This window comes from Polyodon spathula, chromosome 7 (genome assembly GCF_017654505.1).
Source record: "Polyodon spathula isolate WHYD16114869_AA chromosome 7, ASM1765450v1, whole genome shotgun sequence".
In the NCBI taxonomy this organism is placed as follows: Eukaryota; Metazoa; Chordata; class Actinopteri; order Acipenseriformes; family Polyodontidae; genus Polyodon; species Polyodon spathula.
In genome coordinates this window covers 23,228,245-23,242,874 of record NC_054540.1, presented here as the reverse complement: position 1 = coordinate 23,242,874, position 14,630 = coordinate 23,228,245, and the positions used below count along the sequence as shown (strand labels likewise).

At 39.2% G+C, this 14,630-nt stretch overlaps 2 protein-coding genes across 2 annotated transcripts in view; one reads left to right on the top strand and one right to left on the bottom strand.

The window, feature by feature from the left end:
- Positions 1-8,453, top strand: part of LOC121318369 (dnaJ homolog subfamily C member 2-like) — a 22,086-nt gene extending 13,633 nt beyond the window's left edge. Inside the window, exons 13-17 of the mRNA XM_041254946.1 lie at positions 1,765-1,949; positions 2,442-2,542; positions 3,282-3,392; positions 3,569-3,729; positions 8,308-8,453. Coding sequence (XP_041110880.1) covers positions 1,765-1,949; positions 2,442-2,542; positions 3,282-3,392; positions 3,569-3,729; positions 8,308-8,376 — 627 coding nt within the window. The 3' untranslated portion in view covers positions 8,377-8,453. The remainder of the gene's footprint in view (positions 1-1,764; positions 1,950-2,441; positions 2,543-3,281; positions 3,393-3,568; positions 3,730-8,307) is intronic.
- Positions 8,443-14,605, bottom strand: pmpcb (peptidase, mitochondrial processing subunit beta). The gene is made up of 13 exons (XM_041254947.1): positions 14,414-14,605; positions 13,942-14,079; positions 13,319-13,405; positions 12,384-12,513; positions 12,111-12,309; positions 11,903-11,982; positions 11,560-11,672; positions 10,811-10,954; positions 10,412-10,572; positions 9,788-9,873; positions 9,455-9,543; positions 8,677-8,752; positions 8,443-8,580 (listed from the first exon to the last, which is right to left on the bottom strand). Exons 1-13 carry the CDS (start codon positions 14,588-14,590, stop codon positions 8,516-8,518), a joined length of 1,545 nt encoding a protein of 514 aa, XP_041110881.1. The 5' UTR covers positions 14,591-14,605; the 3' UTR covers positions 8,443-8,515.
- Between the last annotated feature and the right edge of the window lie 25 nt (positions 14,606-14,630).

Genomic DNA, 14,630 nt, shown 5'->3' with positions numbered 1-14,630 from the left:
AGCCAGTACGTCCTGTATGCACCGTGGCATAGAGTCTACCAGCCTCTGGAATTCTGCAGGAGGGATGCGGCAACATTCTTCCACGAGAAAGTCAATCAACTCATGCCTGGTTGATGGAGGTGGAAAACGCTGTCTCAGGCGTCGTTCCAGAATATCCCGTAAATGCTCGATTTTGGGTTCTGATCTGGTAACTGAGAAGGCCATGACATATGGATAACGTCGGTGTCATGCTCATCAAACCATTGGGCGACCACACGTGCTATGTGGATGGTGACATTGTCATCCTGGAAGACCCCCCTACCCCCAGCAGTAAAGAAATGCAACATGGGGTGAAGATAATCACTCAGTACCATTAAGCAGCGAATACCATTGACCGTGCCTTCTAAGAGAATGAGTGCACCCAAATCTTGCCAGGAAAATGCGCCCCACCACATTACAGAACCACCAGAACTCTTCATTGTTGGAACCAAGGACTCAGTGCTGTAGAGTTCTTTAGGTTGGTGCCACACGTGTACTCGTCCATTTGTCAAGAACATGGTGAAGGATGATTCATCTGACCATATCACATTTCTCCACTGTTCGGTATATTGCCTGTGATCTCTGCACCACTGGACTCACAAACGTGCATTACCAGGTGTGATGAGCGGTTTCTGCACTGTAACCCGACTGGTATCCTGCTCTGTGGAGTTCTCGGCGGACCTTTTTTGATGAAACAGGCTGCTTGCGCCCCAGGTTGAAATTTGCAGTCAATTGATCTGCAGTTACTTGTCTGTTTTGCCTTGCACTTCAAATTAATGCACGGATATCACGATCTTGGAGTATGCGCTTCTGCCCACTGTTGCCCTTTGCTGATGATGTCTTTCCCTCGGAGTTCCATGCCGACATCGCCTTAGACACCATTGCTCGTGAAATATCAGCAAGTTGAGCTGTCTTGGTCACTGAAGCTCCTGCCAAACGCGCCCCAACAATCGCCCCTCTTTCAAAGTCAATGAGGTCTCCTCTTGCAGCCATGCTAGCCATAATTATAGGCAACCAGGCTTGTCCAGCATTTTTGTACATGACCCTATGCATGCTGGGATGTTATTTGCTTAATTAATGCATGAGCCACACCTGTGTGGCAGCCCTTGCTTTCAATATACTTGGTGTCCCTCATTTACCCAGGTGTTTATATTTTTTTTGTCCACTACCTGTAGATGGATACAAACTTTTGATACCGTATTAATTGGTGTTTACGTCTAAACGAAAATCTTCTGGTTTTCAAGTGTGCTTAAAAAACTTGACAATGTAATATTTGTATTTATTTTAAATGTTTTATCTGGTTTTACAGACTTAGATTAGCATTAGTCTTTGACTACTTTGCTTAAGGTTACATTGGGTAGTCCAAGATCAGTCTGTGAAGCAAGCAGCATATGTTTTAGATATGTAACCTTTTACAGTGCTCCCCTTTTATGTCGTGGAACGAGTTATAAGGCGATATGGCCATGGCTCTCATTTGCCTCATGTCATTCCACTAGCACTTTTTCTTGTTATAATTCTGAATGCAAATGGAACAGTCTCTGAACTGTGGCTCTTGGCTACAATATTATAAAGGAGGAGCGCTGTCTTTTATAATCTAAATAACGAAAGTGGCACAGTGCTTTCATATGAAAAATATATATATATATATATATATATATATATATATATATATATATATATATATATATATAATATAAATCAAGTTGTTCTCATTAGTGGGTGCTGTTTTAATGTACCCTGATCCAGATCCAGGAGGTGAATGCCCAGCTCCTGAAAGAGAAGGAGGCGGCAGCGGCCCGGGCTCGCCTGTCGTCAAAGAGTTCTGAACAATGGAGTAGTGGTGCTGGGGGTGGGAGTAAAACCTGGAACGAGGATGACCTGCAGTTGCTTATTAAAGCTGTCAACCTTTTTCCTGCTGGAACTAATGCTAGGTATTGAAGTTTATTTATTGTCAGTATTTGTCTCTCAAAATAAATGCTATGTGTGCACTTTGATCTACAGTACAAAGCAACTGCTCAGGTATGCAGGTGGGCGGTGGTGTCAATAATTAAATTACATTTTTATTTGCTACTGATATATATGTACACACCTGATACCTTCAGGGCAAGAATAAATCTTAATCCATTTGAATGTTGTAGAGAGTTTCCTTTACGGATAGGAATGTGAAATCAGACAGTTATTTTCTTATTGCTAAACTGTCTAGGCATCACTTCATTTTGGCAGCTGAGGTGTGGGAATACCTTTAACTATATACAGTAAAACCAACCTAACTGGCTTGGTATTTAAATTAAAATTATATAGGAAGCTGGTGCTACTGTAGTAATGTTTTTATATGAGAAGCACATTTACTGTACCTAAGTAGTGGAAAAAAACTAATTGAATATGGTAGATTGTTACGGTAAATCTGTGTTTTTGTTTCCTAGATGGGAAGTAATTGCCAACTACATGAATTTGCACTCCACTAGTGGACTCAGAAGGAATGCCAAGGATGTCATAAATAAAGCCAAGAATTTACAAAAACTTGGTATGTTTGGGAGTTGGATCTTTATTTTTCAACTTATTTCCACCATTTTGAGTATAATTTAGTATAAAGTAAGTTTGTGCGCAGTGTCTGCTATATTTTAATATGCATGACTTGAGAATGATTAAATGATTTATTTTAACAACAAATTTATCTCCAAATGCACTATTTGGAAGCAGATGAATGTAAAGACTGCACGTTTTATCACAATAGTTTTTTTTTGAACGATTACTAATTTTTCACAATTTTTCTCCCAGTATTTTGGAATGTCCAATTATTATTCAACCTGGCTCACCGCTGCAACCCCTGAGCTAACTCGGGAGAGATGAGTCCTCTTAAAACGTGTGTCTTCAGCCGTCTGCTTTTTTCGCACTGCAAGCCCACCATGCAGCCATTTCAGAACTTACAGCGTCGGAGGACCATGCAGTTCTGAATTGCGTACCACCCAGCCTGCAGGATTCTGGCCAGCCTCAGGGGTCGCTAGTGTGCAGTGAGCCAAGGACTCCCCAGCTGACCTAACCACTGCCCAGGCAAATCTTGGCCAATTGTGCACCACCCCCTGGGAAGTCCACGGTCGGCAGTGGCATAGCTTGGATTTGAACCAGCGATCTCTTAAGCTAGAGTGCATTCTAAACTCCGGATGGAGTGCCTTTACCGGATATGCCAATTGGAAGCCCATCACAATGTAATTTATACATTTTTGCTTTTGATTAAAACTGTTACAAATTATTTATTTTTCTAGATCCTATTCAGAAAGATGAAGTCAACAAGAAAGCTTTTGAGAAGTTTAAAAAGGAGCATTCTGTTGTACCTCCAACTGTGGACAACGCAGTGCCTTCAGAAAGGTTTGAAGGTAAGTTTATAAAATGAGGTGTAAGAGTTTTCTAACTGTCACACTAACTGATCTGTTCAAGTGCCTTAAGAAAACCCATACTGTACAGTATCTAGCACAATATTTACATGTGTACTTTACATGAGTCTCAACTCACAAGCCACCAATTTTCTGATCCAAGTTTCATTTTTTCCTAGGTTCAAGTACAGATGGAACTGCATCGCCTTGGACAACTGAAGAGCAAAAGCTCTTGGAACAAGCTCTAAAAACATTTCCAGTCAGCACTCCTGAGAGATGGGAAAAGATAGCTGGGGTTGTTCCTGGCAGGTCTAAGAAAGACTGCATGAAGAGATACAAGGTAAGTTGTCCAAGGTTTCCATTATTACATATTTCTTTGCTAAAATAAATGTTACATTGCAGAAAGACTTCTAATTAGCTGCAGTGTCTTATACATGTACAAAAATTATTTTAAAGGGGAGTAGATATACATATTATGATTTCTATTAAATGAGATTAGGTGTTAAAACTTCATGCTAATATTGGACTCAGCTCTCACAAAGATAAGCACCAACTAGACGTAGCTTCTTTTACTGTAAACTAATGTGATCCATCTGCGTTTTCTTCCATCTGATGATGAAGATATCCTTCTGCCTGGTGTTGATGGTGGAAGTGTAGTGCTGGCTCCAGGGATTAGTGTATTTTGCTTGCCTGGCGCATCAGCACACACAACGGCTGCAATGCTGGCTCCAGGGATCAACCACAGTGCGGCCTCCCTAGCGAATCAGCATGACAACCGTCTGGGGTCTTCAAGTAGACATCTTCCATCCTTGGTGTTTTGTCGACTAGCCCACGACACCTTAAGAGGGCTCGACAGTGATTCTGACGTCCCAGCAACACCCCCTTCCGTTCCCCACTCAGCTAAGCCCAGCTTACTTAACTTCCTTTACATCAACGTTTTTTTATTTTTTATTTCTACTGTGCTTGAGGTCCCCAACCAGAATATTTTTGTCTCAACCAGAGCCAGTTGCTGCTCCTCTCTGCTGCTTTAGATAAGTTCTTCACTATGTGTCACCACTCTTGTCTCTGAGAAACCTGGTTGTGGAGTGTGCCACAAATCCTTGACAACCCCCCTCCACTGGGTAAACCTGGACTCTCCATCCTTCCTGTTCCACTTCAGCAGCTAGTTGAGCATACTGAAGTTTTCTTTTCCTTTCGTACGCCTCATCCACAACATCCTCTCTTGGCACTTAATTACCAGGTGAACAAGGTGTGCTGATCCAGACCACAAGACAGTATCAGGTCGAAGGTTAGCTTGGCAATCTCAGGTGGGAAAATAAGCCATTGTCCAGCATCTGCCAGCATTTTTCAATCTCTAGCAGCTTCCAGTTGTCCTAGACGAGTTTTGGTTTCAGTCCCTTTTCTTGGAAGGTGTTCCCCTGGATGGATGAATGTTGTTTTTTGCATGTCATATATTGCTGGTATTGGTGGCATCCTGTTGGCCATGTTACGCTTGTCTTCCAGTGCTAAGGCCAAACATCGCAGTACCTGGTCATGACGCCAAGCAAACTGTCCTTTTGCTAAGACCCACCTTACATCCTGTCAGAATGTATCAATGTAGCTGCTGATAAACACAAAGGACACTACAGATCCTCTCCTACCCATAGATTAAAGTTCTGTGGTGATGGGAGAACATCATATGTTGACCTGATGAGGAAACTCGTCCTGCTGTATTCCACTGTCCATAGATCTCGCTAGCCGATCTTGCGTTCTTCCACACTCTCCCATCTCGTCCATTCTGCTTGGCCTGGGAAACTGCCTTTACGCACCTCATTGGCTACCAGCTTCCTCCGTTGAACTGGGGCTGCTTTGTGCTATGTCAGAGGAGGTGAACTGAGACCAAGGCCTCCTTTTCCATGCTGTACTTGCCCCATGATATCACTGATATGAAGGGCAGCCTTTGTATCTTCCACAGCTTCCCTTTGCCGCCTACTTTCTTCCAGTTTTCAACACAGGTGCTCCCTCCCTCCCTCACCCATTCATTGTGTGACTATCAATGTCATTTCCAGTCAAACCTTGGCGCACTTAATCTCTTCGGTTAGAGCTGACTGGCAGCTGCAGTATCCCTTTACCATACAGCCCCACTCTGCTGAGGCAACGTGGAACTCCTAAACATTTCCTGACGTATGAACTGACAGACGCTTCCAGCTTCTCTACTGTTGTCAAGGAAACCTCATACACAGTGAGTGGCCACATAAGTCTTGGCAGTAGACCAAACTGAAAGCACCAGAGTTTAAGCTTACCCAGCAAAGAGCTGCTGTCTAAGCTCTTCTACCCTTGCAATGATTTGTTGTCTCACTTCCAAAATAACTGTCCTTTAGGTCCCCATCATACCATCTGCTAAGACTTTTCACAGGCTTCTCAGACACTGTTGGTATTACCTCACCGTTAATGTAGAACCTCTTATCCACTACTTTACCTTTTAATTACAGAGATGCTCCTTGAATTGCATTTGTGCCCATTCAGTGTTGATTAGTTTGCCCAAAACCGATTAGTGCAGGTTACTGTTGTAGGCATGATTATCATGTCATCCATATATGCTGTAATGGGTGGCAGTTGCATTCCAGAAGCCAAGCGTTCTCCCATTACCCATTTTGATGCCGTAATAATTACTTTCATTGCCATGGTAAAAGCCAGTGGAGAAATGGTGCATCCTGCCATGTAGTGGTGAATTCTGAAGTTGAAAAACAAAATTGCAAATCTCCGAAGCAGGCTTTCACTAAGTTTGTTACTGTCTTTGGTACACTGAAAAAATCAAATGCTGCCCAAAGCAGCTCATGTGGTACTGAACTGTATGCATTAACTAAATCGAGGAATGTCACATGGAGCTCCTTCCTCTCCTTTTTAGCTGTTTGAATTTGCTGCCAGATCACACTGATGTGCTCTAAGCAGCCTGGGAAACCTAGAATACCGGCTTTCTGCACTGAAGTGTCAATGAAGCAGTTCTTCAATAGGTAAGCTGACAATCTCTGAGCAACAATGCTGAAGAAAATCTTGCCTTCCACATTTAAAGGGAAATAGGACAAAACTGACAGTTACTTGTAGAATTTTTTTCTTGGGTATAAAGAGCCCACCTGCTCGGTGCCATGCTCTTGGTACAAACTATTTTTCCTCATGCTACTTTAATCAGTTTCCACAAGATTCGTCGAACACCAGGGGCACTCTTGTACGGAACTCCATTAGGGCCAGAAGATGACGCCCTTGCCTTTTTCACAGCTTGCTCTACTTCTTTCCACTTATGTGCGCAGTCCTCCATATGGTATTCTGGTGGATTGATAGGCGGGATGTCTGAAGGAATCAACATAGGCTCCTGCCTTTTTTAATCTGTGTGCGTTTCCTCAAGATATCTCTCCAACTCAGACTTAATTGCTTTTAGTGTGTCCTATTTCTTGCTAGTAAAGTAACGTCTTTGAAAATTTGAATGGGTCTTTATAAAAGTTAGTTCTCACACCCTCCTTTTTGCAGCGTTTCTATAGGCGCTCAGCTCTGTGCAATCATGCAAGCTTCTCTTTTATGACCCTTTGTAATAGATTGAGTGCCTCCTGACTTTGTTCTGCTCTCCTCCATTGCATCCTCAGCTGCCTTCTTGCTCTAAGCACTCAATCTCCTGCTGCCGTCTAGACTTTACAGAAAATCTGTAATTTCTACTTTCTTTTTTCGACTCCAACCCTCTCGCTTCCATATGCGTAGATGGTATCCCCAAATTTATTCAGCTGCTTCTTGACTGTTCCAACTAACCTTTCCAACACAAAACAGATCTGTGTTTACTGTGTTTCTCCAAGCTGTCACAAGGTCTTTCCCTCGTCACCAGCTGCACTATTCACGGCAGTCACTGGACATATCCAGTTCTTCCATTTTATGAGTGTAGGTGTTAAAACTTCATGCTGATACTGGACCCAGCTCTTGCCAAGATAATGTGTCCATATTACTAAGTACAATAGAACCTCAGTTACGAACATCTTGGGAATGGAGGGTGTTCGGAAGTCTGGAATGTCTAACTGTGAAAATTAGTTTTCAATGGTTTTAATATCTACTGCTTTTAATCTGGCAAATACAAGGATATAGCACAGTAATACCATACTCAGTTATAGTTCTACAGTCTTTAGAACTGTACTATAAATGGGGGGGCTAAATTTAAGTTACCATTGAAATCAGAACTGTAGCAAAAACAGATTTAAACGTCCAGGAAAACCTGGGTTAACGTAGTTGCTTGTTTTTAAACAAAATGCATCTGCAGCTTGCTCAGGCATTCAATCCTGTGCTTTGTTAAAACTAAAATGTTCTTTGTAAAATTGCCTGTACTTGCTTTGAAATCTGCCCCTCTGGATACATTTGTTGGTACAGTAATTTTACCTTCACCATGACGAGCACAGCACTTATAGGAGCGCCTATCAGGTTGCATTACACACATGGTTGAGTGAATTGCATACTTCCAGTTAAGAGTGTGGTGTTCAGTAGACCAGTCAGTTCATACTGTATATTTAGATTAGTGGTCTGCTGTTTTGAGTGAGTTATCTTTCCTATACCAGCCTGTGTTGAGTGCAGTACATTGAGTCATACCAAATCCCACAACCTCAAATGCATGATCATCTTAATTGTCCTGATTTCAACATGTGTTTCTTGTGCATTTAGATCATTCAATTAGGCTAATTTAAAAGCAATAAATTGATTATTAGTGCACCCTTTTAAAAAAGACACTAAATCAGCTGTCTAATTGTTGGCTGTCTGGACCCACTTTTTACTTTCCTTGTTACACATTTGATATGAATATAATCAAGTTAAACCTGTAATTGCATAGGCTTGTAATGAATATGGTTGTTTGTGTACTGCAGATTGATTAATACGTGTGTATTTAACATCTTTACTTTTCTCCAAACAGGAACTAGTAGAGATGGTTAAAGCCAAGAAAGCTGCCCAAGAACAAGTTTCTACTAAAAGTAAAAAGTGACAAGTATAACCATCTGTTATTTTATTGTTGTGTGTTTGTCTTATTTTATAATAAAAAATACAAACAAATGATGTGGCTATCACTGACAAATGCACATTATTTAACTTAATACACATACATTTTACTTTAATAGATTTATTTATGTTCTTAGCCAGTACATTCCACTTCGTATCCTGTTGTAGTCTGGTAGCTGTTCAATTGGACCTGTAAGGAGATACATTTGTTGCAATATCGAACCATAGGAATAGTTTTCAGTTCTTGTAAAATGTACTACTGCTATTAATAAAAGTCTTAACATACCAACAGCAGCCACAGCAGGGCATTTGTCGTAGATGTATCTTGTACAAACATCCTTAATCGTTTTGGCATTTATTGCCTAAATAAAACAAAATGCATGATTTATAGGTCGTCCAAAATAACAGTCAAATACAGCAAGCATACACAGTGTACTCTTTCAAAAAGCTGGCCCTGTATCTTTAAAACAAATGTAATTACTCAGTGATTTTCTTTTAATGTACAGATTTTAAAAAAATGTAACACAGGACACAAAAGTATTAAAAGAAAGTAAAACTTTTTCTGAGGTCCTGAACAAGAGTGAATCTGGAATAAGCGGTGAACCGCACAAGATTGTAAAGTAAGTGAAAGGGATGCGACTGGTTCAAAGGGGTGCTGCAGCCTCACGTCTGGAGCCTTCCTGCAAATATCTGGAAGCTGCTTTACAGTAAATAAGATGTTTATTTTTGTTGAGCTTGGTAGTTCAGTTTACCATGCATGTATTAGACATAAACTAGTTTTGTTTATCTGATTACTTTGTTGCTGCTTTCTATCAACAAAATTAAGGGTACAGGCATTATTCATAGTCATAAAATACAGTAACGTGCTAGAATAAACCAGCATACTAGCATTGGTGCTAATGGGTTTGTGCGCCATCTGTTAATTTCATTTCATACAGTAGTAACAACTGTTTTGTTCTGAAGCACAAATTTTGGTGCTCTATAGTTCACTTAAACAAATGTTACCATTGCAGCGCATCACTTTACTGCTAGTCTGAAAACGAAAGGATCAAACTATTACTTACATCAATTCTTGCTTCAAGTTCAGGAAGTGGAATTCTACGGCTATAGCACAGCATCTGTCTACCAATGTCCTCACATATTGGAGTGGACCCTGTAACAACAGTAAAGGTTAATGTTTAAATTTTACCAGACTAGGGTAAGGTTCATTAAAAAGAAAAACAAACATTGTGAAATGCTACAATTGTACACACAATTTATTCTTAATAGTTACTACAAATTGTAATTATACTAGTATTCTACAATGAGTAGAACAGAAATCATACCAATGTTGGGTTTTCACTGGGTATGGGTAGAAAAAAAAAAACAAATGAAAAAGTGGAAACAGGAAACTGTACCATCAAGTTGCAACAGCATATTTGTTTTTAGAAGATTCTTGGCCCTAACAACCTCACTTTCAGTAACACTTGTGCAAAGCCTCATCCTGAAACAAAGATGACATTACAGGTAGTTCATTAGAATTAAATATTGCAGTAAGTAACGTATGATGTGGTAATACAAGTTGACTGCTTTTAAAACCTTGCTTAAGGCACCCTAAAAGTCAAACCAACTAATCTGTTTTTAAATTAAAAAAAAAAAAAACAACCCTGGCATTTACCCACAGAAAAGCATACTTCCTCCCTCAGAGGCTTCTGTTTGCTTGTAGTTGTACTTTTTGCTTATCTGGATATTAAGCATTTTGTAAAATATGAGGGTATATTCCCACCATATTAAATAATTCTGTTTAATACTGTGAAACAAGTATGTCTAGACAACTACTGTACTTCTTAAAACATTTATCAAAAGTATTGTATATTATATTTTTTTTATCATCACAAACCCCAAAGTATAATGTTACTGTGTATACATGTCATTAATATATACTTTTTTTAAATCAGATTTGTTCTGCATGCAATTACCAAGATATTTCAGTGAATCTTATTAGCTATTTTTTCTTTCAATAAATGCACAATATAGTATACCATTCTGTCTGGGTAAAGTGCATCATGTCCTCAATGGTGTTTGGCTCACAGACCATGTAAAGACCCCAAAGCCCAGTGTCAGTGTAACAGGTGTTGAAAGACTGGAAACTGTGACACAAGTTCCCTTGGCAGGTCATCTGAGCCAGCTTGCTAGACAGATTCTACAGTCAAATAATGCAAACACACAGTTAGCAAATCAGTAAAAACTAAAGCCGGCTGAGAAAGATGGTAAAAGAAAGGCTAAACGGTTTGTATTATATTTATACAGTTTGCATATTAAAAAAAAAAAAAAAAACACATAAGCTGTACTCTATATGGGTGGGTAATTTTGAAGTACTCTTACATTTACTGTTTTCTCAGGCAAAGAAAGGAAAAGCTAAAAAAGAATCAGATGCTTACCACACCACCTCCAAAAGAACGGTCCCAGTTACCGATCAGTGTATTCGCCACCATGAGGGGAATAGTGTCTGGGTGAGACCAGCCAACTGCCTCTATAGCTATAGCGATGTGGGCCAGGGGCATCTTGTCATCTCGTACACGTATCTTGTAGTTAAAAGAAACATATGTAGTATACATGGTGATTCAAAACTATGCACCATAGGAAAAAAAAAAAACATTTTCATTTTGTTTCAGGTTTACATTCATGGTGGACTTCACAGCAACGGGGCAAGCACTACTGAATGCAGTGCATTATTTAAACAGAGATACAGCAATGATTCCATATGTGGAGGCACATCCAACAAGCATGAGGCTCTACCTTTAACCTCAAAATATTTAGCAAAGTAGAACATTTTCAGAGAAGAAAACAGCACTAATTAGATATCAGTCCTTAGAAATTCTGGCATATGATTGGTTAAAACCTCATGACCAAAAATAGATTCAACTATTGCCCAGTGTCGCTGATTTTGGTTAATATTTATTTTTATTTATTTTCACAATCTCCCTTAAATTACATCATGCTAAATGTCCTTCCTTCTTCACACAAAGCAAAATGACAGTGATTTTTTGACATTAATTACAAAATATATTGCAAAATATGGTGCAAACACTAAAATCATCATAAAAACTTTGCTTTCAGTGTTTTCTGACTTCCTAAAATTCAAACAAATCCAACTCTATATAAATAAATATGACATGGGTATACATACTTCACTGCCTGTGAATCTACACGGAGGCATGGCTGGAGCATCTCCTTTGTACGTAGAGGGCAAGTTCCCAAAATGGTACTTTGCAAGGTCAATCAGCTGATTGTGTGATACTCCTAAATCAAAGCAAAACACAAGCTGGCATCATTGACAAGCAAGTGAATATTACACTAACAAATTATCTCATTTTAACAAGGTTGTCTATACTTTCTGTATATTTGTAACATGAAAAGGTATCTATCCTTTCTGGCAAAAAACATTTAAGAAAATCAATAAATAAAACGGAATCACTTAAAATTGTCTTATAAATCCATGCTTAACCTTATATATATATAAAAAAGCTTACCTCCAGCAGCTGCCAGTACTATCCTGGGCCCCTTATAATGTGTGGTGATGTATTCCACAAGATCATTACGGTTGATAGATCTGCAAACAAACAAAGTCAGTTGCCTTACTATTATTATTATTATTATTCTTTTTAAACTGGCTTTAGCTCAGAATTATGATCGGGGTCTGTGAAACCAGTTGTTAGTGTATAAAGAAGAGGGACACACTTTATGTTTTCTGTTGGCCCCAGGATTGTGCGGCCAAGTGCTGTGTCCTGATAGGCTGTAGCATGGAGATAGTCAAAGACGACTTCCTGTAGGTTGGTCTCAACTTCCTGCATCTCTCGGAGGATGACCCCTCGCTCACGCTCAATCTCAGCTTCACCTAGTGTGCTGTTCTGGACAATATCAGCAAGGATTTCCACAGCTGGAGAGATAAAAACACAAGGTAATTAACTTGTTATGAGCAAAAACATGAAAATAGGTGCATTACCAAAGTACCTCTGGGTAAGTCCTTAGAGAATGCTTTAGCATAATACACAGTCTGCTCCCGGGAAGTGTAAGCATTCAGGTGAGCTCCCATGTTTTCAATTTCCAGTTCAAGGTCCAGTTGTGAGCGTTTCTTAGTACCCTGCATTGACAAAGAGAAACACTGTCTGTCACCATGACCGAAATTCTAAAAGAGGTCGTCTCCTTTGTTCTTACAACAAACATGAGAATCCAACTGTTGTCAAATTGTTTTAAAAAAAAATGCCTTTGTAATTGCTTCAGTAAAAGGGACAGTTTTTTTTTTTTTTTTTTAATAGAAATACTAAATAACGTGAACATTAATGTAAGAGCATTAAGAGTATCCACTGCTGTGCAGAAGTCTTAGACATGTTGCATTTTTGTACTCTGATGCAGTAAGAGCATCAACAATTTACTCAAAGCCTCCACTAGTGTCTTCTACTATTATAAAAACCTTGACTTGCATAAAGAAGGATAAACATTGAGTGAAATAGCTAGCATCACTTGATTTTCAAGGTGTGGCATTCGAAGCGTAAATCAACAAGTACAGAAAAACATCATCTGTAATTGACAAACCTAGAACTGGAAGACCCAAAAAAGCTGCCTAACACGGATGAGCAATACTGAAGATAATTCTTAAAGAATAGAAAGAAGACAAGCGTTGAATTGACAGTAGAACTGGCAGAGGGCACAGGTGTCATTGTCTAAATCAACAGTACGAAGTTCACTCTTGAAATCAGGACTTAAAGAATGTGTTGCAGTAACAATAACTCTGTTAAAAAGGGGAAACAAGACAAAAAGGCTAAAATATGCACATGAACACAGAAACAGGACTACGAAACAATCGTCAAAAGTGCTTTGGACTGTTGATGGATGGACAACAACATCACACATACTAAACTAAATGTATGCGACAACATTAAACTTACCTTGAAGGCCATGTGTTCCAGGAAATGGGCTGTTCCATTGTTTTTTTCATTTTCATACCTACTCCCTGCATCAATCCAAAGTCCCACCTGTAATGACAAAGTGGCCCCCTTAGAAAAAACTGCAGTTCACTGGGTTAACTATCTGCTGGTGTGTTGAACAGAGATCTTTGTTGTGAAGAATGTAAACCTAGTTATACTTTGGCTTCCATTTGACAAAATGTATAGAAGACGAGTATATGTTTATTTACAGGCTACATTGCAATATGTTATGGGCAGGTATTGTTTATTTTATTTGTCTAAGTTAGTATAATTCTTTGTGACAGTATTTCATGACAGCATAAATCCTGCACCTAGTCAATGTGTATATGTCCTCATGCTTTTGTCCAGAGTTGCACATTTCATGGCCCAAAAAAACGCACTATAAAAAACAGCAAATAATGACCCTTTCTGTTGATACATAAATTCTTAAGTTATAGCGTATAACTAGGTTAGTCAGTCCTAGATAATAGAAAAGCTGGATTACCAAACTAACTTATATTCACAATAATTACGCTTAGTCTGTTCCTTACTTCATAGTTGAAAACAAAGTTACATAGTCGAAACATTTTCCATTGGATTCTTACTGTGCACGTTGACAGTCCTGAATCTTCAGACGCTACTCTTAGTCCATTTTCTAGAGGTGTTACCTTAGTTTCTGGTACATTTAAAACCACCTGACTTGCTGCTTGTGAGGTTCTGTATCTGTTCCATCCTAAAATAGGCTAAAAAAACAAACAGTCAATCCGTGTGTGATATTTTTTGTATTATAATGCAGAAGTTTGCAAACGGATCCGTCAGATAGGGTTACAGCGAGTTCTAAAGAATAAGAAGAAATACCATTATGGGTATAAATGTAAAGTTATTGCTTTACAACCGTCTAAACCCGATTTGTTAATGTTCCGAATCCAAGACATTTTCATGAACAATGCAGCAAACTGGCTGTTTGCCTACCACGAACACGTTACAGAAAGTGGATCTTTAGCACGAATACGGTTTAATTATATAATACATTATTTATTCTCAAAGCAGATCATTCTGTTTATCAACAATACTCACCTTGCTCGTGGGTCTTGTTTTTAATAATTTTTGTCTGATGAAATCTCTCCCAGCAAAACCAAACAGACACCTCAAGGACGCCGCCATGTTGCTGAAACTCACGTTACGTAATGCAACGCCATACGTATGAAAACACGTAATCTGCGCAGTAACTCTTGCGAAACAGTGGTGTAACATATATTAATTTATGAGCCTTTTGAAACATTTTCAGACCATG